Source organism: Poromitra crassiceps (assembly GCF_964638095.1).
Source record: "Poromitra crassiceps genome assembly, chromosome: 13".
NCBI classification, from domain to species: domain Eukaryota; kingdom Metazoa; phylum Chordata; class Actinopteri; order Beryciformes; family Melamphaidae; genus Poromitra; species Poromitra crassiceps.
In genome coordinates, this window is record NC_139644.1 from 17,852,521 (window position 1) to 17,878,370 (window position 25,850).

At 46.7% G+C, this 25,850-nt stretch overlaps 1 protein-coding gene across 2 annotated transcripts; it reads left to right on the top strand.

The window, feature by feature from the left end:
• Positions 1–278: 278 nt before the first annotated feature.
• trip10a (thyroid hormone receptor interactor 10a) lies at positions 279–25,556 on the top strand. Of its 2 annotated transcripts, none has more exons than XM_083649194.1 (15): positions 279–473; positions 11,322–11,437; positions 12,367–12,423; positions 12,964–13,111; positions 13,613–13,675; positions 14,186–14,290; positions 14,398–14,526; positions 15,186–15,332; positions 17,942–18,130; positions 20,745–20,912; positions 22,039–22,148; positions 22,598–22,730; positions 22,995–23,083; positions 23,199–23,332; positions 23,957–25,556. In XM_083649194.1, the coding sequence occupies exons 1-15, from the start codon at positions 450–452 to the stop codon at positions 24,106–24,108; spliced, it is 1,764 nt and encodes a 587-aa protein (XP_083505320.1). In that variant the 5' UTR covers positions 279–449; the 3' UTR covers positions 24,109–25,556. The 2 variants fall into 2 exon arrangements, with proteins under 2 accessions (XP_083505320.1, XP_083505321.1); XM_083649195.1 differs by lacking the exon at positions 20,745–20,912 and adding an exon at positions 21,241–21,264.
• Positions 25,557–25,850: the final 294 nt, after the last annotated feature.

The window sequence follows — 25,850 nt, forward strand, 5'->3', positions numbered from 1 at the left end:
ATACAGTAGCAATACTGAATTAAAGAAAACTTTAAAACAACAAAAGAATGTAGTAACATACCGGAAGTTATGTTTTGTTGCTGCCAGTGCCAGTGCAGTGCCAGCTGTAGTGTTCCTCTGCATGCATTCCTTGGTGCACTGTCCCTTTAAGAATTAGGATTTGGGAGTGACGCGGATATGAAAGCTAGTTTATCCCTCTTTCCTTCGGTATGAAAAATATTTAGACAAACTAGACTAACGGCTGCCAGCCCAATTTAATTAACTAATTATGATGCTACTTTGCATTATCTCTTAAAGAAACCAAAGGCAGAGGGGCGTACTGGTTTACGAATTATTTATCATCCCGGGATTAACCGTCCGTCCTCCCGAGTTGTTGGGATAACTTTGAAGAAGTTCTTTGTATTCTGGATAGACAGACAGACAGCTCGGGCTAACGTTACGAGCTGAACATGGACTGGGGCACGGAGCTTTGGGTGAGTCCACCAACTGGCTAGCTTAGCAATAATGCCGTTTCTTCAGCGGTGTTTGCTGAGAAAATGGGGGGAATACCTCTTTGGCTTTGCGGGATACATGCGATGCACGTCTCTGCAGCAGTGAAAAGCTAGCTGCCCGCTTGTGTCACGAATGTTTTGAAAGGCAGCAGGCAGCTAATGAAAACGCGTCCATTATCGGACAGCACCTCAATTTGAAACCGTTAGCAAAAGCCCTCTTACAGACTTGTTGCATTGTGGACAGTGATTCAAAGTTGATCTTAACCGGCTGGGCTCAAATACATTGCTTCATGTCTCTTTGCTGTTGCATGCTTCCCCAGATCCTCCACTCCACCGTCAGTAGATGTATTTATAGATACAGGCAGGCAGTGGTGTACTGTAGCTATGACCTGCTTCACTAGTACTGTATGCAAGCAACCATTACAGCAAAATCATTTGCAGTCTACTCTACAATAAACACACATTTATTTTATATATTTTGAAAGAACCTCATGTGGTTAGTTTGCATTCGGTTGATACTGTTTGCTGTGATTTATGTCATGCTCAAAAGCTGGCTGTAGGCTACCCAATCATATAAGTCATTTCCATACAGTAGGGTGCTTTACTGTTGACAGTTTTGGCTAACGCCCCCTGCTTCCATGGAGACGAATCCAGACGCTGCCTTGATACGGGCTTCATCATGAAGTTTGAAGCCTTTTACCTGTCTGTCCACCTGGAGTGGACAGGTAAGAGGTCTCCATCCTGTAATGAAACGTGACCAGATTATATGTTGGATCTATTTGAAATGTAATTGAAATTCTACAAATAATATTAACAGTCCAGGTCCTGGACTGTTAATGTTATATTTGTAGAATTTCAATGTGATTCCTGGACTCCAGGACAAGGTTTCTTTCTCAAACTGATTTGTCATTTTCTAGTGATAAGAATTAATTGCGTCAACTCTGTTGACATGTAAAGTGAGGGACTATCTACTATTATGTGATACAGCGAAAACACAAGGCTATTTCATTTGGTAATAAATCAACGAGTTTTAAACTGTTGAGTAGCAGACTGCAAGCCATATCTATGTGGGTTTGGCTTTGGGGGGCGTATGCAATGTTAAAGCTGAGTTACACTTATGTGGAGAGCAGGCTTCTAGTGAGACTAGCCCATATCTCTGAACAAACAAAAGCAAAGTAGCCTTCTTATTACCTTGATCACTACAGTTGATATGACAGTACAGTGCTGATGTATTGTACACACACATGGAACCGGACTATGTAAATGGAGCATTGCAAAGAGGAGGACGGGGAGGTTCTGACCTCATTACAGAGGCTCCCCCTAGGCCTCTTCCCCCTGTCCCCTTTCCATCCAACGTGCCAGTGCAACAGCCTAATTAGTTTTGCCCTAATTTGATGCAGTCAGAAAAACATCCATACTCCAGGATTAATTTCAAACGTCTTCAAATTTAGGAATCTTTTGTGCTCACTTCAGAGCTGGTCTTCTCAATTGTTTTCAGAGGTAGTAGCCCTTTAGGCCGAGCCAGCACTCTGTCTTCACTCTGGAGTCACACCAAAATTAGTTCATTCTAAATTTCTTGGCAAGGTTTTTGCACAATAAGAGTTTTTCCTTGTCTATATTTAGCCTCTCCTCCTCTCCTGTCTCTAGAAGTTCTGGGCTAGTCAAGGCCCAGGCCCAGCTAGTGTAATTGTTTCACGGCCCAGGCCCAGCTAGCGATGCATAATTGTTTATTTATTTATTTTATTTTTTAGCTGTGACCAGCAGCTCTATAGGTGGCTCTGTCGGTTGGTCGGCACTCGGTCAGCCCACAAAAAGTTCACCACCCTTTGACTGCCTCAGCTAGCCCTAGGAGGCTGAAATTTGACATGGAGGTCAAGTGTGTGTGTGTGTGTGTGTGTGTGTGTGTGTGTGTGTGTGTGTGTGTGTGTGCGCGCGCGCACGTGTGTAAAGGGTGTGTGTCGGCTAAAAGGGGGTGGGAGGGAATTTCGAAATGCAGGGTGGCAGAGTAGGGTGGGCTGCCCCTGCCATCCTGCATTTCAAAAGTTTGCATATGTGGACTCGCAGCTATTGCAAATTCATGCTTGTTGTTTGGTGATGTTTGGCTAGGGAGACCTCCCGTGTGGCCAAAGTCTGCTCTGCTCTATGGCATCTGTCCCTTGCTCTCCTTGCCGGTAATCCAATGGCTATTTTAAGCCACGTTTTCAGTGTGCAAGATCAGTGCCTCGGCAATAGCTCTGATAGTGAGTGTTACTAGGCCAATCTTTTTCATCACTCTAAACCTGAGAACTGTAGTGTGACTGCTCTGGCTTGGCCAGGCCAGGCCCCTAAGGGTGACTCAGGGCAGAAACATCCAGCCAGACCTTGTAGGTTAGTGACTTCTCAGGGTGACTCCTGTAGAAGTTATTTGGTATTCAGAAGATGCCAGTTTTCTCTCTGGTATTACTGGAAGTGTTGGAAGATGACGGGTAGAGGACGCAACAGATGTAGCCAGATTTGGACAAGGCCGGCATCAGGACTACAGTGTTGCTGAGGCAGGGCAGTGGGTTTGAGAGTCTTGGATTACGCCACCTACTGTTACTGTTACTGTATATCTATGCCCTCAAGAATAACTCATCTCCTCCTTGTTTTGAAGGTTTATATGCTAATTCACTCACAGGACTGAACTCAAATTTGTAGCTTACCAATTAAAAATGGAGGAGAGTAAGACGCATGGGATTTTCATGGCAGGTTCGATGCTGTCCCACCTCTCACCCAAATAGTAATGGAATAGCCGGAGTACAAGCTGTTGTTTCAAGCAGAAATTAGCCTCTTTTTTTTTTTAAATAAAAATCACAACCAGTGACCAGTGTTTGCTATTCAGATCCCCTTTCTCTCATTGTCTCTTTGTAGCATCCTCCCTCATGTTTGATTGTCTTGCCATTATCTTGCTTCAAACAAGAATGTGTTGCTGCTGGAGAGAGCACACAATCTTAGACCAACCATTTATAAACAAGCACGAATTTGCAATAGCTGTGTGACCACATATACACATTTCCCTTTTAGCCAATTGGTATGAACACAACACACACCTTTACACACACATGCACACACACGCGCAAGCGCACACACACACACACACACACACACACACACACACACACACACACACACACACACACACACACACACACACACACACACACACACACACTTGAAGTACACCTCCATGCCAAATTTCAGCATCCTAGGGTGAAAGTGAAAAGTGAAAACTGCGCCCGCTAAAGGGTGGTGAACTTCTTGTGGACCAACCGACCCACAGAGTGACTCATAGAGCTGCTGGTTGCAGCTAAAAAGACAGTTAGGGACAAACCCAGTTGACGGGTCTTTAACGATGATTTTGTCTGTGGCTGCTACGGTAAATTAAATTCTAGTGGTCTGGCAGCCGTCAGTGCTTGTCTGGTCCTAACCAGACTCTCGTCAAGTCTGGAAACCGTGACAACGTTTAAGCCATTAATAAGGAAGTTGGCTGTTTGTTCAGATGGGGACATCCTTTTTTGAAACAAGCAGTCACAATTCATATTTGAGATGCACCAATGAATGCTGCTACTTTCCAGCGCTTCTACTGATAAATAGTACAGAATTTGAATGTATGCCAGTATCGAGTATCACATTTGTATAGAGATTAAGCGTTAATCTCTTTTTACTACAGATTTGTTAATACAGTTGCCAATAATCCACTTGTATAATACAGTATGCACTTTGCTATAGGGTTCATTTCTAATTGTATCCAATACTGCGCTCAAGCTGAGAAACATTTACATACATACATGGACACAGGAAGCACTGGACATACATACACACAATGTGTGTGTGAAAGAGAAGAGCAAAATGCAAATTTATTTACATGAAAGTGTTTTCTATAGAGTGCCAAAGTCACACCCTCTTCCAGGTTAGGCATACGAACCAAGGGAGTTCATCCACCATTTATTTTTCCATAGACATCATCATCAGTCATCAGCCATCATCATCATCATCATCATCATAAATGGGAGCTAGTTCTCTGTCTGTTTCTCTGTTTCTCTGTCCCACTGTGATGTCATAAATCACACTGTGACATCATCAGTGATGTCATATTAAATCCCACTGTGACATCATCAGTGATGTCATAAACCCCACTGTGACATCATCAGTGATGTCATCAGTGATGCTGGTCTCATTGGCCATACAGCAGCCGAGCTGCGAATGCGAGCTGCAGGGCCAGCTCGGCGAGCGAGCTTAGGAATCGAGCACTAGTTTTGTAAAACACTGATGACACGTGACACACAATTGCTCAAGTGACATCACTGATGACATCATCAGTGATTTATGACATAGGAATCATCAGGGATTTATGACATAAGAAAAAAATTTAAACAGAACAGAGAAACATTGCCAAATGTATAGATAAAGATAGATAGATAGATAGATAGATAGATAGATAGATAGATAGATAGATAGATAGATAGATAGATACAGTAGATAGACAGATGCTTATAAAAATAGTTTTACTTGGACAAACCAAGCGATCCCGCTATAGAATCAGGGGAGATGAGGCATAAAACATTTCACTCGAACCAAAACGTTTTTTCTTTATAAGTTTTATGAAATGTTTATGGAAAAATAAATGATGGATGAAACCCTTGGCATATGCCTAACCCGGAAGAGGGTGTGACTTTGGCTCTCTATTATTACTTTTAACACATTCACTGCCAACAACGTGTAAACACGTTTTCAGAATCCAGCTGTTGACTGCCAACAACGTGTTTACACGTTTTTGGCATCGATTTTTTTTTTTTGACGGTGGGTTGTGCATCTAACCCTTTTACATCTCTTATATAATTATTGGAGCCACCGAACGTTTACAACCCATTCCACTGACCCACTAAGTGGCAACAATGCTCTCCTGGCTAGAGGAAGGAAAGCATTTTTTTTAACTTGTCACGCCATTCTCACCCCAGCCATTCTCATGAAAATTGATGGGGGAAAACGCTTTATTTTTCGCGCTGATTGCTGGCGATGCGGGATTGCAAATTTACATAATAGATTACAGTTGGAACACACTTTGAAACACGCAGCATAAATATGACCAGAATCGCAAAAGCTTCTCTCAACCAAAACTCCAAGAAGCGAGCAAGTCCATGCCGACTTCCTCAAACAGCGGCCGTGCAGACAGGCACAGGCAGCAGCAAAGCACTTAGACTGTGACGGCCGCTGCAGCCAAGAAGAGGGAGGAGTTGAAGCAACTCTCCATCTCGCTCTCTCCCTCTCTCTCTCTCTCTCTCTCGCTCTCTCTCTCTCCCTCCCTCCCTCTCTCTCTCTCTCTCTCTCTCTCCCTCTCCCCCTCTCACTAGGATTAAACCTAGTGCGTCTCCCTCCCGAGAGGGAGGGAGAGAGAGAGAGAGGGAGGGAGAGCGAGAGGGAGGGAGAGAGAGAGAGAGAGAGAGAGAGGGAGGGAGAGCGAGGGGAAGGGAGAGAGAGAGAGAGAGAGAGAGAGCGAGAGGGGGAGGGAGAGAGAGAGAGAGAGAGAGCCAAAAATGAATGGTTAAAGTGACAGTTCTATCGAATTTCACAAAAAGCCGTTTATCTCTGAATATTTTTTCTGATGCTAAAACCATGCTGTATTCAACTGCTAATGCTTACATAACTACTAACTCTACAAACTAACTCTTTTAGACAGAGAAAGTACACATTCTATTAGTACTTTTGAGATATTGTATGTTCACAAACTCCAAGCAGAAAATAATCCTCGGCTCTTGTAAAATGAGCCACAATCCTCAAAAAACGGCTTGGCAGAAGCTACCTACAGCAAGAAAAAAACGGCTGGCAGTCAATGTGTTAAGAGTGAGGACCTGGGTAGAAACCTGAGTTGGATGCTGGGATAAAGGGGATGTCTGCTGTTTGAGCTTATCTGAGTTTCCTCCTGTCATACGCTTCATCTGTGGCCTGGTGCAGCGGCCTGTAAAGTCAACAGCCCGCTGAGTGCTGGACCACAACACCACAGGGCTGCTCTTAAGCTGCTGTTTACTATCTCTGCTTTCTACAGTATGTGTCTGCTCACATTTCACAATCTGATCTCCAACTTCCCCTAGCTTTCCTATCTGAACTTTTCATACACATAGGACTGGGCAATATGATTTAAATCAATATGATAATCATAAGAATGAATACCGGTATATTATATCACAATATAGCATTAGCTAGCTTATGCATTCAAAATCATGTTACATTTCAAATTGATACTCACTGCATTGAAGAACTGCATAATAATCAGTTAGTGTGATGTCAAACAAAACAAAATATCAAATAATATTCCTTGGTCATCAAGTCTCTTGCACATCTGAATAGTCTTTTTGAGAGGTGCATTGGTGGAGTATACGTACTATGAAGAAGAAGGGACACCCGCACACTCTTCACTTGCTCAATAAAGATAATTTAATATACAAGTTAAAATACTTGAATTTGTCAGTTTGGAAATCAAATTAGGTCGTTAACGTCAATTTAGACAACAGAATTGTGTATCAAAGATTTCAAAATGTCTTCATATCATGATGATATTATGATTCCACTGAAAGACGATAAGATGATATTATGTTATTATTGCCCAGGCCAGCCGTACTTACACAGTTAATACAGTAGGCTAATTCTTTCCTGTTGTTCGCCTTCGTGTACAAAGCTAATTTCGGTACTCCCACTTGCTGCTGCCTTCAACACTTGGCTATTTCTGACTTGTGTTATCAGTAAACACTTTGGTTGCTGCAGAAAACAAAAGTCTTTGCCTCTAGTCTGCACTGCCTGAGGTCTTTTGGTGGCGGCAGTTCATCATACGTTTCTCCAATAACGACTCTAATCCTGATCTAGTTATTTTAAACTGCTGCTGTTGGCATTGAGCTTGTTTACCAACCGGTTAGTTGTACATTTCTAGCTGTAAGCAGGATATGTGTGTGAGCAAAGTGATGCAAGGGAGGTCTTGCTTGCAGCTTATTTCAGTCTAGGCTTTTGTCACCATTTCTATTTGCAAGTCAAATGTGGGGGAGGGTCATTCTTCATTCCAACAGGAAATCTATCTTTCACAAAACAACCAAAGAAAAGTGGGAAATCTTCAGTGGTAGGTAGGTAGGTACAGTAGGTAGGCTGTATTGACCAATATTAGCTCTGCTCCATAATTGACAGGGAATTCAAACCTGAACACTTTGCATCGGTTAGGCCAGTGGTTCTCCCACTGTCCTGGCCCTGTCTTGCAGGAGCTTTGGTGTTGGGGTCATTAGGATCATTGGGTGCACCTGGGCCCGGTGCACTCATTGGGCTTAAGAAGACCGCTAGACCAGGGGTGTCCAAACTTTTTTGAATGGGGGCCAGATTAGATAATGTGAAAATAACGGGGGGCCGGCAGCCAGCTGCTTCTCGCTTATGGGGTAGGTTATAGAAAATATATAAAAAATCACAAAGAATAGAATTGTACTCTAAGGATTTTGTTTACCATCTGAAAACATTAGTTCTGGCTGTGTTGTTCCTACTTGGTGCTTGTCTACAAACTGTATGATAGTGTTGTCATTGTTAGGTGAAAGTAAAAAATGCTAATTGAACTTGTTTGATTAACCAATACTGTGTAGAGGGCCACATATAGTATATTTTGAGGGACAAGTTGAGGGCCACTTAAAATCGGTCCGCGGGCCGGACTTTAGGCATGCCTGCGCTAGACCATTCAGCCGCTCTCCCTCCTCACTGATGCAACTTTTACTCTGTTGGTTTGGTTTGTGTAATGTAGTTTGTGTTGTCTAGTTGTTCTCCCCTAGTTTTAGTTAAATAATTAGGCTATTGTGTTCAACTTTTACTTTGGTGTGTGACTCCCCTCATATGTTACAACCCGGCTCACGGAAGTAACAAATGAGGGGAGCCATACACCAAAGTAGATGATCAAAAAAGTATTCTTAATAAGTAAAATTAAGGGAAAATAGCTAGACAACACAAACTACATTAAACAAAAGACCAGAACAAAAGGTGCATTTGTGAGGAGGAAGAGTGACTGAATGGTCTGAAGGTCTTCTTATGCCCAATGAGTGCACTGCCAATCAGCCTAGACCCCAACACCAGACTCCTGCAAGGCAGGGCCAGGAGAGTGGGAGGGTCGTCACAATAAAAGCTCAAATCCTATCAGATGGGGACCCACCCTGGGACAAAATCTGATTAAGGGCCCTTTACACGAGGACAGTTTCTGAAAGAAACGACACAATAGCGTTTCCTTCACACCTTTTCCTTCAGGGTCCGTAGTCTAATTTGTGTCCGTTTAGGGGTCCTTGACGTGAAAGAGTTTGAGAAGCGCTGGGTTAGGCCTTATTGCACAGATAAATTGCAGGCGTTTTGAATGTGGTCTGTAATTAAGCTCAGGCTTGTGTCATTCATTTACCTTTTGTCTCTGTCTGTCTTGCTTTTACCTGAAGGCTAAAGAACAGCATGGCCCAACTTGTCAGGAATGTTTTTCAGACATGGCCCCCTCCTCAGTCCTCAGTACTATAAAGTCAACACCACCACAGAGAGCGTGGAGGAGGAGCTGTGACCTCCTCAATACTATAAAGTCAACACCACACAGAGAGTGTGGAGGAGGTGCTGTGACCTCCTCAGTACTATAAAGTCAACACCACAGAGAGAGCGTGGAGGAGGTGCTGTGACCTCCTCAGTACTATAAAGTCAACACCACAGAGAGAGCGTGGAGGAGGTGCTGGGACCTCCTCAGTACTATAAAGTCAACACCACAGAGAGAGCGTGGAGGAGGTGCTGGGACCTCCTCAGTACTATAAAGTCAACACCACAGAGAGAGCGTGGAGGAGGTGCTGTGACCTCCTCAGTACTATAAAGTCAACACCACAGAGAGCTTGGAGGAGGTGCTGTGACCTCCTCAGTACTATAAAGTCAACACCACAGAGAGAGCGTGGAGGAGGTGCTGGGACCTCCTCAGTACTATAAAGTCAACACCACAGAGAGCGTGGAGGAGGTGCTGGGACCTCCTCAGTACTATAAAGTCAACACCACAGAGAGCTTGGAGGAGGTGCTGGGACCTCCTCAGTACTATAAAGTCAACACCACAGAGAGAGCGTGGAGGAGGTGCTGGGACCTCCTCAGTACTATAAAGTCAACACCACAGAGAGCGTGGAGGAGGTGCTGGGACCTCCTCAGTACTATAAAGTCAACACCACACAGAGAGCGTGGAGGAGGTGCTGGGACCTCCTCAGTACTATAAAGTCAACACCACAGAGAGCTTGGAGGAGGTGCTGGGACCTCCTCAGTACTATAAAGTCAACACCACAGAGAGCTTGGAGGAGGTGCTGTGACCTCCTCAGTACTGTAAACTCAACCCCACAGAGAGAGCGTGGAGGAGGTGCTGTGACCTCCTCAGTACTATAAAGTCAACACCACACAGAGAACGTGGAGGAGGTGCTGTGAGGGAGGATTGGCTCAGATATCATCTCTCACACTCTCAACAGGCTTGTCTCAGCACGAAGGTGTCATGAAGTACTCAGCCTGGGTCAAATCAGGAACAAGAAAGAACACACCTCCTCCTTAACAAGAAAGAACACACCTCCTCCTTAGCATAGAAAAAGTATGTGGACGTCAGCTAATTCTGCGATTGTGTTCTGCCAGCGGTTTATGATTTGGAAGCTAGGCCTGAAAAACACACGGTACTGCAGGATATGAGGAGGACCTCCTGTTTCCTGCCTGAGAGGTGTGACCCCGGCCGTGACCTTGTGTCCTCTGCCTGTCCTCTCCCTCTCCCCCTCTCCAGCACCAGGGCTGCCTGTCCTCTCCCTCTCCCCCTCTCCAGCACCAGGGCTGCCTGTCCTCTCCCTCTCCCCCTCTCCAGCACCAGGGCTGCCTGTCCTCTCCCTCTCCCCCTCTCCCCCTCTCCAGCACCAGGGCTGCCTGTCCTCTCCCTCTCCCCCTCTCCAGCACCAGGGCTGCCTGTCCTCTCCCTCTCCCCCTCTCCCCCTCTCCAGCACCAGGGCTGCCTGTCCTCTCCCTCTCCCCCTCTCCAGCACCAGGGCTGCCTGTCCTCTCCCTCTCCCCCTCTCCAGCACCAGGGCTGCCTGTCCTCTCCCTCTCTCCCTCTCCCCCTCTCCCCCTCTCTCCCTCTCCTCCTCTCCAGCACCAGGGCTGCCTGTCCTCTCCCCCTTTCCCCCTCTCCAGCACCAGGGCTGCCTGTCCTCTCCCTCTCCCCCTCTCCTCCTCTCCAGCACCAGGGTGCCTCATGATTTAATGCTGGGAGGAAATTGAGAGAAAGCGGTGAAGGTCACGGAGGTGTGCACACGCAGAGAGCATTCATGGAATGCAAAGACGCAGGACCAAATGAGACCTCAGTGTGTTTACTTTATTACCATCATGCATTCAGGATCTTCTTACAAGCAGTGGTTCTCAAATCTTTTCACGCCAAGGAACTGACACAAATTAGACCACAGACCCCCCATTTTGATAAGGTTTGTGTTTGTCCCAGGGCCTCCAATCTGATAGGATTTTGGTTTTACAGAAAGTATGGGACCAACATAGTCCTACATTGTGTCATTGTGTTACTTATGGATGGTACAGTATTATAGTGAAAATAAATTATCCCCCTTTTTTGCTGGGGAGTGGAGACCCCATGATGGAACCCCCTCAAGGACCCCTGAGGGTCTGTATTAAATTAGATAACCTCAGACTCAGCCAGAGTAGCATGCCCATTTATTATCTAGCTAAGTAGTTAACATGATGTTCTGTATCTAACTTAGCATCATAGATCCTAACATACTTTCCTTGTTTGTCTCTCTTGAACTCCTTCCCCTCCAGGACCAGTATGACATCATTGACAAGCACACACAGTCTGGCCTGGAGCTGGTGGAGAAGTATGTGAAGTTTGTGAAGGAGAGGACAGAGATAGAGCAAAACTATGCCAAGCAACTGAGGTAGGTCTCATTCCAGTCATGGTTGTCCTGTATAAACTCTATCAAATGCTTTCGTGTGTGTGTGTGTGTGTGTGTGTGTGTGTGTGTGTGTGTGTGTGTGTGTGTGTGTGTGTGTGTGTGTGTGTGTGTGTGTGTGTGTGTGTGTGTGTGTGTGTGTGTGTGTGTGTGTGTGTGTGTGTGTGTACATGTTAAAATGCTATTTATGAAATGTGAGGGTCTTATGACTACTTTGGGACAGAATTGAACTTGTCTCAGAGACACTGGCCTCATTCTCCAGCTGCAGCTCTCTCCCTCCCTCTCTCTCTCTCTGTCTCTGTCTCCCTCCCTCGCTCTCTCCCTCCCTCTCTTTTTCTGTCTCTGTCTCTCGCTCTCTCCCTCTCTCTCTCTCTCTCTCTCTCTCCCTCCCTCTCTCTGTCTCTGTCTCCCTCCCCCCTCTCCCTCCCTCTCTCTCTCTCTGTCTCCCTCCCTCGCTCTCTCCCTCCCTCTCTCTCTCTGTCTCTCTCTCTCCCTCTCTCTCTCTCTCTCTCTCTCTCCCTCTCTGTCTCTGTCTCCCTCCCCCCTCTCCCTCTCCCTCTCTCTCTCTCTCTCTCTGTCTCTCCCCCCTCTCCCTCTCTCTCCCACATCTGTTTAGCGCTGAGCTTTGCTGAAGAGGAAGTGGGAGTAGACTGGCACATGATAGACAGGATGTGGTCAGAGGGAGAGTGACAGGAGGAGGAGGACCAGGAGAAGAGGAGCTATTTTAATAATGACCATGCTGGACTGTTTTGCTTTGAGTCCCATCCTATAAAAAAGCCGGCGGTTGCATGAGAATGGTTTTGTGAGCCGCCTTCATCTGTCATCCATCTTGACTCGCTCATGTCCCGCAGAGTGTTACCAACATATCTATCTGTCTACGTGTCCATCTGATGATCCTCTTTCATTGTCCACAGGAACCTGTCAAAGAAGTATAACCTAAAACGAGGCAACAAAGATGAGCCCGAGTGCAGGTGAGCCATTGTGGGCTTGAGGGCAAACATTCCTCCTGGCAACATTGAGAAGGCCGGAGCTATTTTTAAGCTTCCAGTAGTAACTGCATTTTTGCTTCTAGGAAATATATTCCGCTGCGCAGCAGCAATGTCAGCCAAAATCCTGCTTTTTGGACCAAATTGTGTTTGTTTCCTGGCACCATTAACTTGTTGAACAATCTATCAGGCTTTGCTGACTTCAGTGGGTCTGTCTGCGTTCCACACTATGGAGGTATAAAGGAGGGAACAAGACCTGGACTGACTTAAATAGAACATTTGGAATGGTGTCATTATTGGTGTCATCCATGCCGGAGTGTGGGGCCGCAGTGGGAGCCATGTAAATGCCCCTAGAAGGAAGCAGGAAACAGGAAGTCACGAGCTTCTTATCAGTGTTTGGTCCAACGCTGACTCCTCTCTGAGCCTGTGTATGGAAGCTCTTATCAGTTGCCCCATCCATTGTGCCTCTCATGCCCGCGCCCTCTCCTGTCCCCTCCCCTCCCCTCCCCTCCTCTTCTGAACTAGGTTCTCCAGCTTCCAGTCTTTCTTGGACATCCTGAACGAGATGAACGACTACGCAGGCCAGAGGGAGCTGATCGCCGAGAACATGATGATGAACATCTGCATCGACCTCACCAAGTACCTGCAGGAGCTCAAGCAGGAACGCAAGACGGTGAGCCGGGTCGAGAGAGGGGAGGGGAACCGGGGCCAGGGCGGGCCAAGTCCGTCTAGAAGACGGCACACAATGCTGAGGGGGGGGGGGGGGGGGGGGGGGAGTGTCACGGGTGGGAGGAGTGGCGATGCGGAGATCCCACTGTTGTGGGCAGGAAGGACGCCTCCCTCCGACTCTCGGGGGAGGCATGGTCACAGTAGTGGTGTGTCATTTCTCTGTGAGGAATGCTTTGGAATGCGGAACGCTGCAGCCGCTGCGTACCGACCCTCACTGCAGACGTGATGTCTCAAACAGACACAGCGCTATTTGTTTTCTTGTCTATTTTGTTTTGTGGCCTATGGAGGTCATTGTTTATTCTGTCCCCCCTCCCCCCCATTGACTGCCTGACTTAAGAAGTGTTTGCCACTAGGCAGCGCTGTCTTTCTCTGTCATCTGACCCCCCCCCCCACCCCACCACTACCTCCTCCTCCTTATTGTCTTTATGTTTATGCCTGTCTGCAGTATCTGTCGGAGGCCAAGAAAGCCCAGCAGAGTTTGGAGAGCACGTATAAGCAGCTTGACAACGTAAGTTTAGTCTATATTTAGGTTTGAACGATTCTCCTAAAAATGTTAAAAGTACCATAAATACATTTTCTCTTGCAATAACGAAAGCTATCGTTTATTTGTCGTGTCCCTGTCTGCCCTTAGTTTGGGTGCATCGTTAATGAGTAGAAAGGATTCACTGTCAGTGAATGTCAGTGTGTTTGGTCAGGCGGCTGTATATTTTGTCTATAGTAAAAACAGATGGGAGTGGTAACGCGGAAAAGAGAACCAACCCTGCTGTACACTTCCCCACTTTAGCCTCATAAATCCAAGTCATGTTTAGTGACGATTACACCTCTTTGTCCCAAGGCCCCAAACCCCATCCATCCTTTTACGAAGACAGTGAAGAACGTTGTGCTGAAAATAGTAGAACCTCTTCATATTTCATTCAGACAACGGCCTCAGAGCGCAGTACAGCTCGTGAACATGGTCTCTCTCTCTCTCTCTCTCTCTCTCTCTCTCTCTCTCTCTCTCTCTCTCTCTGCAAACCAGAGTAAAAAGCGCTTTGAGAGGGAATGGCGAGAAGCAGAGCGTGCAGCACAGTATGCTGAGAGAACCGATCAAGACATCAATGCCACGAAGGCAGATGTTGAGAAGGTAACACTCAAAATCAATATTACAAACACTTTTCTGTTTGACTCCCTCAGCAGTAGCATCAGGTCCACCTGCTTAAGCTGTATTTGCTGTGTTATGTGCATCTCTAGGCCAAACAGCAGGCTCACATGAGGGCGCACGTGGCGGAGGACTGTAAGAACGACTACGCCGCACAGCTCCAGAAGTACAACAAGGAGCAGAGCCAGTTCTATTTTAACGATATGCCACTCATTTTCAACGTAAGTGAAATGGACCTTATTCGCTAACCCCGGACAGCGCCATATTGTTGACATACCATCCTGCAGCTGACAACTATAGTAACGGCCTTATTGTCGTTTCTGTTCCATTACAAAATAGCGATAGTGATGACAGCAATAAAAACCCTCAGAGTTGTTGTTTGTATGCTGCCGTTAATGCCTGTAATAATAAACAAAAGAAAAAACGAGGTGAACAGACTTTGCTGTGAGGAGCTGTCAGAAAGTTTCACCTGTCTCTCCTAACTATCCACACATCTCCTGTGCTGCTGACGTATCCCCAGTCTCGCTCCCTTCACGTCTGTGGACGGTAGAGACAAACCACGGGGACTTTATTGCTGTCATTACTACAGCCATGCCTAACGCAAGTCACCATCCGAACACAATTGGAACGATACAGGTAACGCTAACGGCGGCTAGCTTCCTATAAACGCTGCTCTTACATAGGCTGTCACTTAAGAGCTGCTGCGCTATGTCGAGAACATGGCGGGTGTGGGCGTGCCCGTACGTGAGTGACGTCAATGGAATAAGGTCTATACCTGCATCTTGGTGTTCTCCCTCCCCGCATAGAGGAGCTTTGAGTTGTGGCACTGTGATCGCTGTAGCAATGTGTGTGAGCGCTTGCTGCTGTGTGTGTTCTCCAGAACCTGCAGGACATGGAGGAGAAGCGAGTCAGGAAGTTGGCAGAGGGCTACGTCTTGTTCTCAGACACGGAGAAGCACGTGATGCCCATCATCGGCAAGTGCCTGGAGGGCATCACCAAAGCCGGCACCAATGTTAATGAAAGGGATGTGAGTTGGTCCAAACAAATGCTACACAACATGGATGTATGAATGTATGTACTTATGTGTGTACATTTGTGTATATGTATGTATACTACTGTATATTCTAGCTTTTATGTGTATTATTTTATTAAAGTCCCTGGAAACCAAAATCCACAAAAACGTTCTAACTATGTTATTTAGGGTCTTATGTGAGTAATTGTGTGGCTCAGAAAGAATGAGCCATTACTTTCAACCCAAAGCCTTAAAATCGCCACTTTTCTACAAGGTCTGGATTTCCATTTCCTCATTGAAGAGAGCGGTGCGCGCGGTGCTAAAATGCATGATCTTATCACGTCATAAGATTTAATCGAATCACACACGCATGCACGCACGCGCGCGCACACACACACTGACACACACAGTAGCGCTGTGCACTCGCAGCGCAGAGATCTCTTCCTCTCTGTAAACCCTCTCTGTCTGTGCTATGCGTCGAGCAACGTGCGAACACACACACACACTCCATCTCTCTTTCCTTCTCTCTCTCTCTCCTTCTCTCTCTCTCTCCGTTAACAGTCCGCAGGAGAAAATACACTCTAAAATCTAATTGATTCTCATGACTGTTGCCATGACTGTCAAACCTAAATTGATATACTTTGCGACGTTCATCATCGTTCAAATTTGGCTGGTGGCTTATTAACACATTGAGTGCCACAGCGCTTCAGTAAAATTGTCTGGAGCCTGTGCCAGATTCACTTCCATTCAGTTGAAAACAGCTATAGAATTTTTTCTATTAGGGCTGGACTCTAATGACTGGACTCTAATGAAACATTGGACACTCCTGCTTCTTTCAAAGAAGAAATTTTGTTTCTAGACAGTTCCATTATGAAATGACAGCCTCTGAAAGAAGAGCACTTTCAAGGGTTTTCTGCTGTCTTTTTTTACTTTTCAAGATAAAGTCACTTTTATGAATACTTTTTGCACTCTAATTTCGGGCACATTCGCTGACTCTGGCTGGTATTTTCTGATGTGGTGACATGGTGTAGTTCTGTGCAGCCTGCGTGCCCCACCCCCCCCTCCCCCCCTCTCCACCCCTGAGCTGCGGGCTCCTCCCCACACGCACACAGTCTTTCTGTCAGTCATTTTTGCTGCCTCCGTTTTTTCCCCGGGCGGATCCCAGCGCGACGAGGAAGTGGCAAACGGGACTGCGGGAGGGGGTTTGGCCGTTCGGCTTCGAGTGCTGCCTTTCTGGCGGGTGGTCGTGTGGAGAGACTATGTGCAGGCGGATAGACAGAGGTGGAGGAGCTCAGTTGTGGGCGCGGATCGTAGCCAACTGTCGGCTGCGGACAGAGCAATCTGTGTGGCTCTGGCTGCAGCATGCATCGGTGTCTCGTCTTTGATCACGGCTTTTCCGCTTTCTCCTGCACAAAGTAAAGGATCTGAGGTGGGTGGCGCAGCTCCCGTGTCGATTTTTAAGGTGGCGCCGTGTGATCCCTTGAAGGGATTCATGCTCACTGGCTGGGTACGACCTTAAACAGCAGAATTATGGAATAATATGAATTAGGGGTGGGGGAAAAAATCGATTCACCTAAGTATCGCGATTTTTAATGTCACGATTTTTTGGATCGATCTTTTATTCCAGAATCGATAATCGCAAAAAAAAAAAAAAAAAATTTTTTTTTTTTTTTTTTTTGTGCTTGCAGTCAGGCCACTCACTGAACAGCAGGCCAGGCGCCGCCTACTGGTTTACTAGTGGTTTTATTACTTTATTAGTTAGTCTGAAGTAATAATTACACTTCAGGGTTAAAGTGGGTGCATCTCATTGTAAAATTGGACTTCAAACGGCCCAAATCTGGCTTCAAACGGCCCAAATTTCACACGCGTTGGCCCATATCGGCCTGGCCTGCTTGGTATCTAATGCCCGGCCTGAATTATGATCCCAGTCCGCCCCTGTTTTTAACTATATCGCCCAGCCCTACTCATGATATATAATATACAGTCTCTAGTGTATGATTCAACTTTTCCCATGTTCTAATCTAGTGTAAAAAAGCAAACAAACTGAAAAAAGAAAAGAAAAAAATAAACAAAAATCGCAATAAATCGTAATATCGAATCGCAATAATCGTAGAATCGCAATACTTAAGAATCGCAATATAAATCGAATCGGCACCCAAGAATCGTGATAGTATCGAATCGGGAGATAAGTGAATCGCCACAGCCCTAATATGAATTATGATTTTAGGACGTCCACAGACGTCCTTGGCACTCCTCGTTATTTTTTTTTAGGACGTCCACAGACGTCCTTGGCACTCAATGTGTTAACATAGGTTCCTGTGATGTGATGAACTCAAAATGCTAACTAATAAAAAAATATTTCTGGTTTCCAGGGACTTTAAATCATTTTTGTTTTTGTTTTTTTGTTGTTGTTCTGTTGTTTTGTTCTGACCCTGTACATTGAAGAGTGACACATAGATAAAATCTATCTATCTATCTATCTATCTATCTATCTATCTATCTATCTATCTATCTATCTATCTATCTATCTATCTATCTATTTGTTTTAGATGTAAATATCTCGGTCCAATGAAGATACTTTGTAACTGTTTCGTTGCTCTTATCCATGTTTCCATCTAATGCAGGACTCCATGGTTCTAATAGAACAGAACAAGTCGGGCTTTGAGCGTCCCGCGGACCTGGACTTTGAGGACTACAGTCAGGGCATCAACCGGGCCTCCTCTGACAGCAGCCTGGGCACCCCCAAAGGCCCCATGGACCTTCTGGGCAAGGGCAGGAACAAGAACTTCTGGCTGTTCAGCAAGAGGAGTAAGGTAGGGCCCCCCTCCACCACGGCAGCAGAGCACCACAGGCTAGTTTAGTCATCTGATTTGGCCTCGCACTGACTTGAGGAGACGTTTGAGTTGCGATCGCGCAAATTGTACAACAAATGCCTAAGCAAGCCCTCCATCAAAGGTAGACAAGAGCCCATGTGAAGATCGATGAGCAGTCGAGTCGGATTAGCACCCGACTCCGTGCGGGGTGATGCCAGTGAGTTGTGACTCCGTGCGGGGCGATGCCAGTGAGTTTGAGTTGTGACTCCGTGCGGGGCGATGCCAGTGAGTTGTGACTCCGCGCGGGGCGATGCCAGTGAGTTGTGACTCCGTGCGGGGCGATGCCAGTGAGTTGTGACTCCGCGCGGGGCGATGCCAGTGAGTTGTGACTCCGTGCGGGGCGATGCCAGTGAGTTGTGAGTGAGGCAGACTGTCTGAGCTAAGGAGGAGCCAGCAGTCAGGAAACCCCCCCTCTACTGAGAGCCTCCATGATGGACTTGTGGCTGTGGCTACACACACACACACACACACACACACACACACACACACACACATGCCTTCTCATCTCTAAAGCTCAGTGTAATGCATGCGGTGTAGTGCACACACACACACACACACACACACACACACACACACACACAGGAACACACTTCTAGAACAGGTCAATTGCATGACTCTGTCCCTGGCTGTGAGTGAATAAGCCCCCCCCCCCCCCCCCCCTCTCTCTCTCTCTCTCTCTCTGCAGTGTGGTTTCCAATAGGTCAACTGGCAGTCAGCATTCTGCTGTGCTTGTGCTTTCATCAGCACGGGGCACAAACAACATTGAGTTTCCCTCTCCAGGCATCCAACAAACACACTGCCTCCATTATGCCGTCCAGAACCTGCTATTATATCTCGCATCACAATCACAATCTTTGTGCCAACTCTGGGGGGATGACACCAGGTTTTGACGGGTCAGAAAAACTGGCCCGGGGCCAATCCAATTAGACCTTCATCTTGTCGATGTTATCGTCGCCTCGGCTCCGTTCGCTTCGTGAGCGAAGCCCCCGCTTGGCTCGAGAGTTTCGCCAACGTTGGGAGGTTTTTGTGGATCGTATCGCAAAGGGACGTTATCTCGCGATATGAGTGGCTGACCACTAACCAGCTGACCACTAACCAGCTGACTGCCTCCCCCCCCTCATCCCCCACCCCACCCCGCCCCCAGCACTAAGTGATCCCCTCTGTCTTCGCTGCAGTGTCCCCTTGTTTCAGCGCCTCCCCTGTTTCTGCATGTCTTCCTGGCTGTGCTCTCTCCTCTCCCGTGTGTGTGTGTGTGTGTGTGTGTGTGTGTGTGTGTGTGTGTGTGTGTGTGTGTGTGTGTGTGTGTGTGTGTGTGTGTGTGTGTGTGTGTGTGTGTGTGTGTGTGTGTGTGTGTGTGTGTGTGTGTGTGTGTGTGGCGCACTGCTCTGTGTCATCGTCATGCTCTCCCAATTAGGCTTGTAGCTGTAGGAGGAGGCGGGGCTGAATATGGGGAGCTGTGTCCTGCATCGGCCCGAGTGAACTCTTGGTTTACGTTGGCCCCCGACGATCTGCTCTCCTATACTTAGAGCCCCATAACTCCAAAGAAAAGTAGAACCTTCCCAGTAGATGACGTGCACATAATGATAGTCCTCCTGGTACTTCCAACCCCTGAGTTCTGACACAAGGGAACTTGTTGTAGGGCGGCTTCAGACTGCCGTAGTTACCTAGAGGCTCGAAGGTATCGTCTGTCTGTGTAATTTAGCTAATAGCTCCCACCCCTCCCTCTCCATGTAGTCGTTCAGCTGACACTGATGGATTAGCCAACCAGAACACAGTCGTTCACTGCGGCACGTTTTTAATTTAACCTCCTTATGAGAGGTCACACAGGGCATACATTTCCTCCAGCCCGTAAAATGTGTGCGCGCAGTGCCACTGCAGTAATTGAACGAGGCTATTTATAATAACCTACATTACTCCTGCCAATTTAATTGTTATTGATATTGTATTGATATAGGTCAGGCTGCAGGGGAAGTGTCGGGTCAGGGTCTGTGAAACAACTCTAAACTATGGACATGATTCTTCACGGGGCGTGTTAATGATTCAGGTGGCTCACTGAGGCTCACTCTAGCCTTCATCCTGGCTTGTGTTGGGCTGCTGTGGCACTGGTGTGGGAACTCTGGTCTGCTGCTGTGTTTCGTTTGCGTGTGTGTTTGCTCATGGGCGTGTGAGTGTGTGTGTGTGTGTGTGTGTGTGTGTGTGTGTGTGCCCGCGTGCGTGTGTATGTGTGTATTTTTGTCATGCTCTCAGGGCTCCTCCTGTGCTGGGTTTGTTCCAGTGTTGTCTTCCTTGCTATGTGGTGTGCTTTAAGGTGTTGACGGTGTCTTTTTCTTTCCCTTGTCACCTTGTCTTTGTCCCCCCCCCCCTCCCCCTCCCCTGCCCTGTTTCCCCTCTGTCCCCCTCCTGTCCTCTCTCCCCCTCCTGTCCTCTCTCCCCCTCCTGTCCTCTCTCCCCCTCCTGTCCTCTCTCCCCCTCCTGCCCCTCTCGCCACCCCACCCCTGCACACCTCGATCCTTGGGTGGCGGTACCCGGTTTCGCCCCGTCCTCCCCACCCCAGCTCTCTCCCTCCACGCTCCTCCCTCCTTTCTCGACACCCCCCGCCCCCTCGCCTGCTAACGGACCCTCTTCCCCCAAGTTTGGCCGGGACCCCCTGTCGTACTGTTTGAAGGAGATCAATAAGACAGTCAAACCCAGAATCTCCTCCTTCCGGACCCTCCGGAGATCGGTGAGTCATCAAGGTCAGAGGTGATGGGCGCGATGCCCGGGAGACCCTCCGCCCCATCCTGGGGTGGCGCATCATCCTGTTTTTCTTCCCTCTGCAGGAATGACTGAGTTCTTCAAATGAATGACAGTATGAATTCTCACGTGTGCAATGTAGATTTCACAGCTCAGAACCCCTCTTATCACGACTTCAAATGTTTATAGAATGCACTGTTTTTGGTTTTGACATTGCATCATGTTCTAAACATAATGCACACTGTTTTAGGGTGGAAACCATCAACCATTTCTAAGGATATTTTACTGTACACACATACTGTCTCTTTCTCCCTCAGAGGTTTACTGCAGAGAGGACCACGGTAATATTGGGGGGTGTTAAGGGGGGTGTCACACATAAATGGCCACCTTTCCTTTACTTCAGGTAGCGAAGTCTCCGTATCATCAGCTCACTGCTGTGTTGGTGTTTCTGTGCTCTACTTCTGCTAACCAACATGCAGCATCCAGCTCCATGCTATCTGGCAGAAGGTCTGTCCCCCTGAGTTAGTATTGAAGAGGTGGCCACCTGGTGGTGGAATGCTTGATGGCACCCCAGGAAATGTAGAACCCAATTTTGAATTGATTGTCATCATCATTTCTACTTTCTTGGGGAAACGTCGGCACTATTTCCATCAGAGACTTCACTTCTTGAACTGTCTGAAATTTTCTGTCTGAAATTCGGACTGGAAAATGATTGGGGTGTGCTAAATTACGTGGTACTTGCCGGGTTCACGGGTGAAAAACTACTGGTTTTGTGTTCAGCTCACAGTTGAATCGCCATCATTGCATTAATTTAAGCACAACCAATGTGTCATAAGGATATGAAACTTGATACTTTGTCAGTTGTCCGTTGTGAGCTGAACCCAAACCACAGGCTTCGATTTCCTCTTGAGGTGCGTGCGTGTGTGTGTGTGTGTGTGTGTTGTGTTGTGTTGTGTGTGTGTGTGTGTGTGTGTGTGTGTGTGTGTGTGTGTGTGTGCGTGTGTGTGTTTGCGTGTGTGTTTTGCTGCCATGGTTACTGGTGACATGAAACTGGTGTACTTTACTGTGAGGGCGAGTTTAGTGTTAACCCTCCCTTCCTGTGTGAACTCTCACAGCCCACAGTCACGGAGGACTTTGCTCACCTGCCCCCAGAACAGCGCAGGAAGAGGCTACAACAGAAACTAGAAGAAATTGGCAAAGAGCTGCAGAAGGAAGTGGATCAAAGGTGTGTGCGCTTTGTGGGGGGCACCACTTGTTTTGCGTATTAATAACCATCTGTGTTAACAACCACCCTGCTGGGAGTGTGGATGTAATATTCATGCAGGGCACATCAGTGTGTGTACAACTCGGCAGCGTCTGTGGGCAAGCGTTTGAATTGTTTACCCAGCAGCCCTGGGCTCTGCAGGGAACCCATTTCTACCAAGACTCTCATTCTCCCTCTCTCACTCTGCTCCCCTCCCTCCTCTCTCACTCTGCACCCCTCCCTCCTCTCTCACTCTGCCCCCCCTCCCTCCTCTCTCACTCTGCCCCCCCTCCCTCCTCTCTCACTCTGCCCCCCCCGCCCCTCCCTCCTCTCTCACTCTGCACCCCCCCGCCCCTCCCTCCTCTCTCACTCTGCCCCCCCGCCCCTCCCTCCTCTCTCACTCTGCACCCCCTCCTCCCCTCTCTCTCTAGTGAGGCCCTGGGGAAGATGAAGGATGTTTATGAGAAAAACCCTCAAATGGGAGACCCTGCCAGTCTGGCCTCTCAGATCAACCAGACGTCCCAGAACATGGAGCGGCTCAGGGGAGAGCTCAGCAAGTATGAGGTCAGGACCTCTTTTTGTTTGACCCCACATCATTATGAGGGAATGTTTGTTCCTGCTAGCATATTATGAGGTCATAATAAGGCCCCCCTGTTGTTCCAACTCAAATATTGTGAGGTATTCAGGCCCTCCAATGTTCACCCTAACCTATTATGGGGTCTTCAGGACCACCATTGTTTGATCCAACATATTTATGTACAGTGAACTCGGAACAAACGGCGATACAGATGTTAAACTCTTCCTCTCGTCTCTTTGCTTTTCTCATAGACTTGGGTGTCTGAGGCAGGAGGTCGAGGAGATACGCTGCGATACAGATCTCACACGTTCAACAACAACGGCGCTCACGATGTATACAGGTAACTCTGAATGCCGCCGATGTGTAGTCGCCCTTGACTAAAAGGCATATGCGTCACGTTGAAGTGGCGTCTGATTTGTACGGGAAAACCACCTGACTAACCATATCCTCTCCAGCCCGGATGGAGCCCACTCCGACGAAAGCACTCCTGATGCCTCGCAAGCCATTTATGCCGAGTTTGACGATGACTTTGAGGAGGAAGAACTGACTGCTCCCATTGGCAAATGCACAGCCATGTACAACTTTCCTGGTAGGTCTTCAGTAGGCTCTGAAGTGTTCCTCTTCTCATTAAAACGTCTCATTCAGAAACTGGCATGGGGAAATTTACTACTATTTAGTCCTTCCTTTCCAGTGTTGGGGGTAATGCATTACAAAAGTAACATATTACATGTAATATATTACTTTTAGCAGTAACTCAATAATATAACTTATTACCAATATCATTTCAGTAATATACCAGTTACTTTGTCAAGTAACACGTTACAAATTTAGTTATTTCTTTTAAATCAAAGCACATACAGTATTTAAATAAAAAACAATCATTTCCTAATCAAATTGTCTGTTTTTATTCAAATAACCACTATAGCTGACAATAACAAAGGAAAACTATAACATTTAGAATTTTGGACGGTTTACACTGACTTCAAGACGGGTTGAAATTATTTTTCGGGATGTTCCGGGGCGGCGACGTCCCTCTGCTACTGCTGTTATTTTGGTGAAAGTAGTGCAAAGGTAGTGTAATAAGTAACAAGTTACTCTACACAGACAGTAATATTGTAAAGTAACTTAATACTTTCAAATGGAAGTAACTAGTAATATGTGGTACATTACATTTTGAAAGTACCTTGCCCAACACTGTTCCTTTCCCACCCAGGTGCCAGTGAAGGGACCATCGCCATGCAGGAGGGGGAGGTGCTGGCGGTGGTAGAGGAGGACAAAGGGGACGGTTGGACGCGCGTCCGCAGGGCCAACGGAGACGAAGGCTACATTCCCACCTCGTATGTCACCATCGCCCTCAACAAGTGACGGGAAGTAGACAAGAACGAGAACAGATGCTCACTTCAGAATGCTGCGCGCAGCTCTCCCCATGGGACCAATCATAAAGAAGCCACATCACTAAGGGCGGGACCACTGGTGTATCCAGGAGAGGATCCGGATGAAGTACTTTGATTTCTTCATAGAGATGTGCTCACGTTTTTTCCCCCGCAACCATTATGGGCAGAGCAATGGTGCTAACAGTATGTTCCTCATGGCTTACAAAGCAACAAGAGTCATTATAATCCCAGGTACCTAAGACACCTACACCACACGTTTGTATTACTTTTTCAATATCATATCACCGCACGTTTGTGGTTGTGGTTCATTAGAGTTGGAGGATTGTGGATGGATCTGAGGCGCCATCGTGGTCCAAGGGCTTGACTAAGGCGTTGGCTTCTGAATGTGAGAGGAGGAGACGGAGGACGAGGAAGAGTGCTGCTGCCAGCTCGACACTGGGGTTAATACCAGTAAAGGCTTAGGGGAAAGTTACCTCACCTGTTCACTTTTCTTCAAAACAACAAACTGACCTGCTCTGCCGCTCTGACCGCCATGGCGATCGAACACAGAATATTTGATCCAATGCAAGTCTCAGTTGTCTCAAGAGTGCCAACTTCCAGCTTTAACAAGGCGTTGGGCGTCCGATCTGTGGCACTGTCGCAGTCGCACTGCTCCTATTCGGAGCGAAAGGCCTTCAAGTGCTCAGTGACTTGTGAGTGTGGGAGAATGCCTGGTTCTGAAGGCCTTCAAGTGCTCAGTGGACTTGTGAGTGTGGGGAAATGCTTGGTTCTGAATTTTCAAGCCGTCTGTGAGGCCAAAGGTATTGACAGCACTACAATCATGGTAGGTCCCATACACACATAATAAGTCAAGACAATCACAGCCATATTGTCACCATAGTTCAACTTCAAAGCATTAACCATCGGCAAGGACATGGCTCTTGTTTTCTAATAGTTAATAATCTCACATTTGTACTGAGAAAATATAATTTATTAAGAACGTGTAAGTTGCTCTAAATAAGAATTTCAAGTTTAACAGAAGTTCTAGTTTGTTTTAAGGATGTTCTCACATTGTTTTCCCCCTTGCACACACAGTGGACTGTGTAGCCACAATAGGGAGTAAATAATACAGACATAAAATGTGCTACATTAAGACTATCGTATTTATGTAATAAATAATATATATTTTAGCTATCACAACACCACTATTGTCTTATTAGCCTTTTAACCATTCAAATAAAGATTGTTACGTTGTGAACAGAGAACTTAAAGTCTCTTAAAGTGATATGGTTTTCATTTTGTTTGGATTTATTATTTCACACCTCGTGTTGATCCACGTCTACGTTGTTTTTGAGCCAGACAGAAGGATTAGTCCTCATGTAACTGACTTGTGTGTCTTGGTGCCTTTCTGGTTAAAAGCATTGTGTATATACCATATTTCATATACAGTAAATCTTCTGTTTTCAAGACTAAATAAATGTAAAGCACATTTCAAACTTGGAATTTGGTTGTCTTATTCCTGAATAATGGGAATAACTACTGTTCACCTTTCAAGATCAAGATCACCTTTAAGTCTTGAACGTCTTTAGGAGTTTTAGAGGTCTTGAAATGTTATGGTTTCATTAAATCAGCCCAGTCAAACACAGTTACATTCATTTTAGTGGCGATCTTTTTTTCAGTTTTACATTCTTCTTGTAATTGGCAGTAGATTTTAAGGTTCTATTTTTAAGTCTC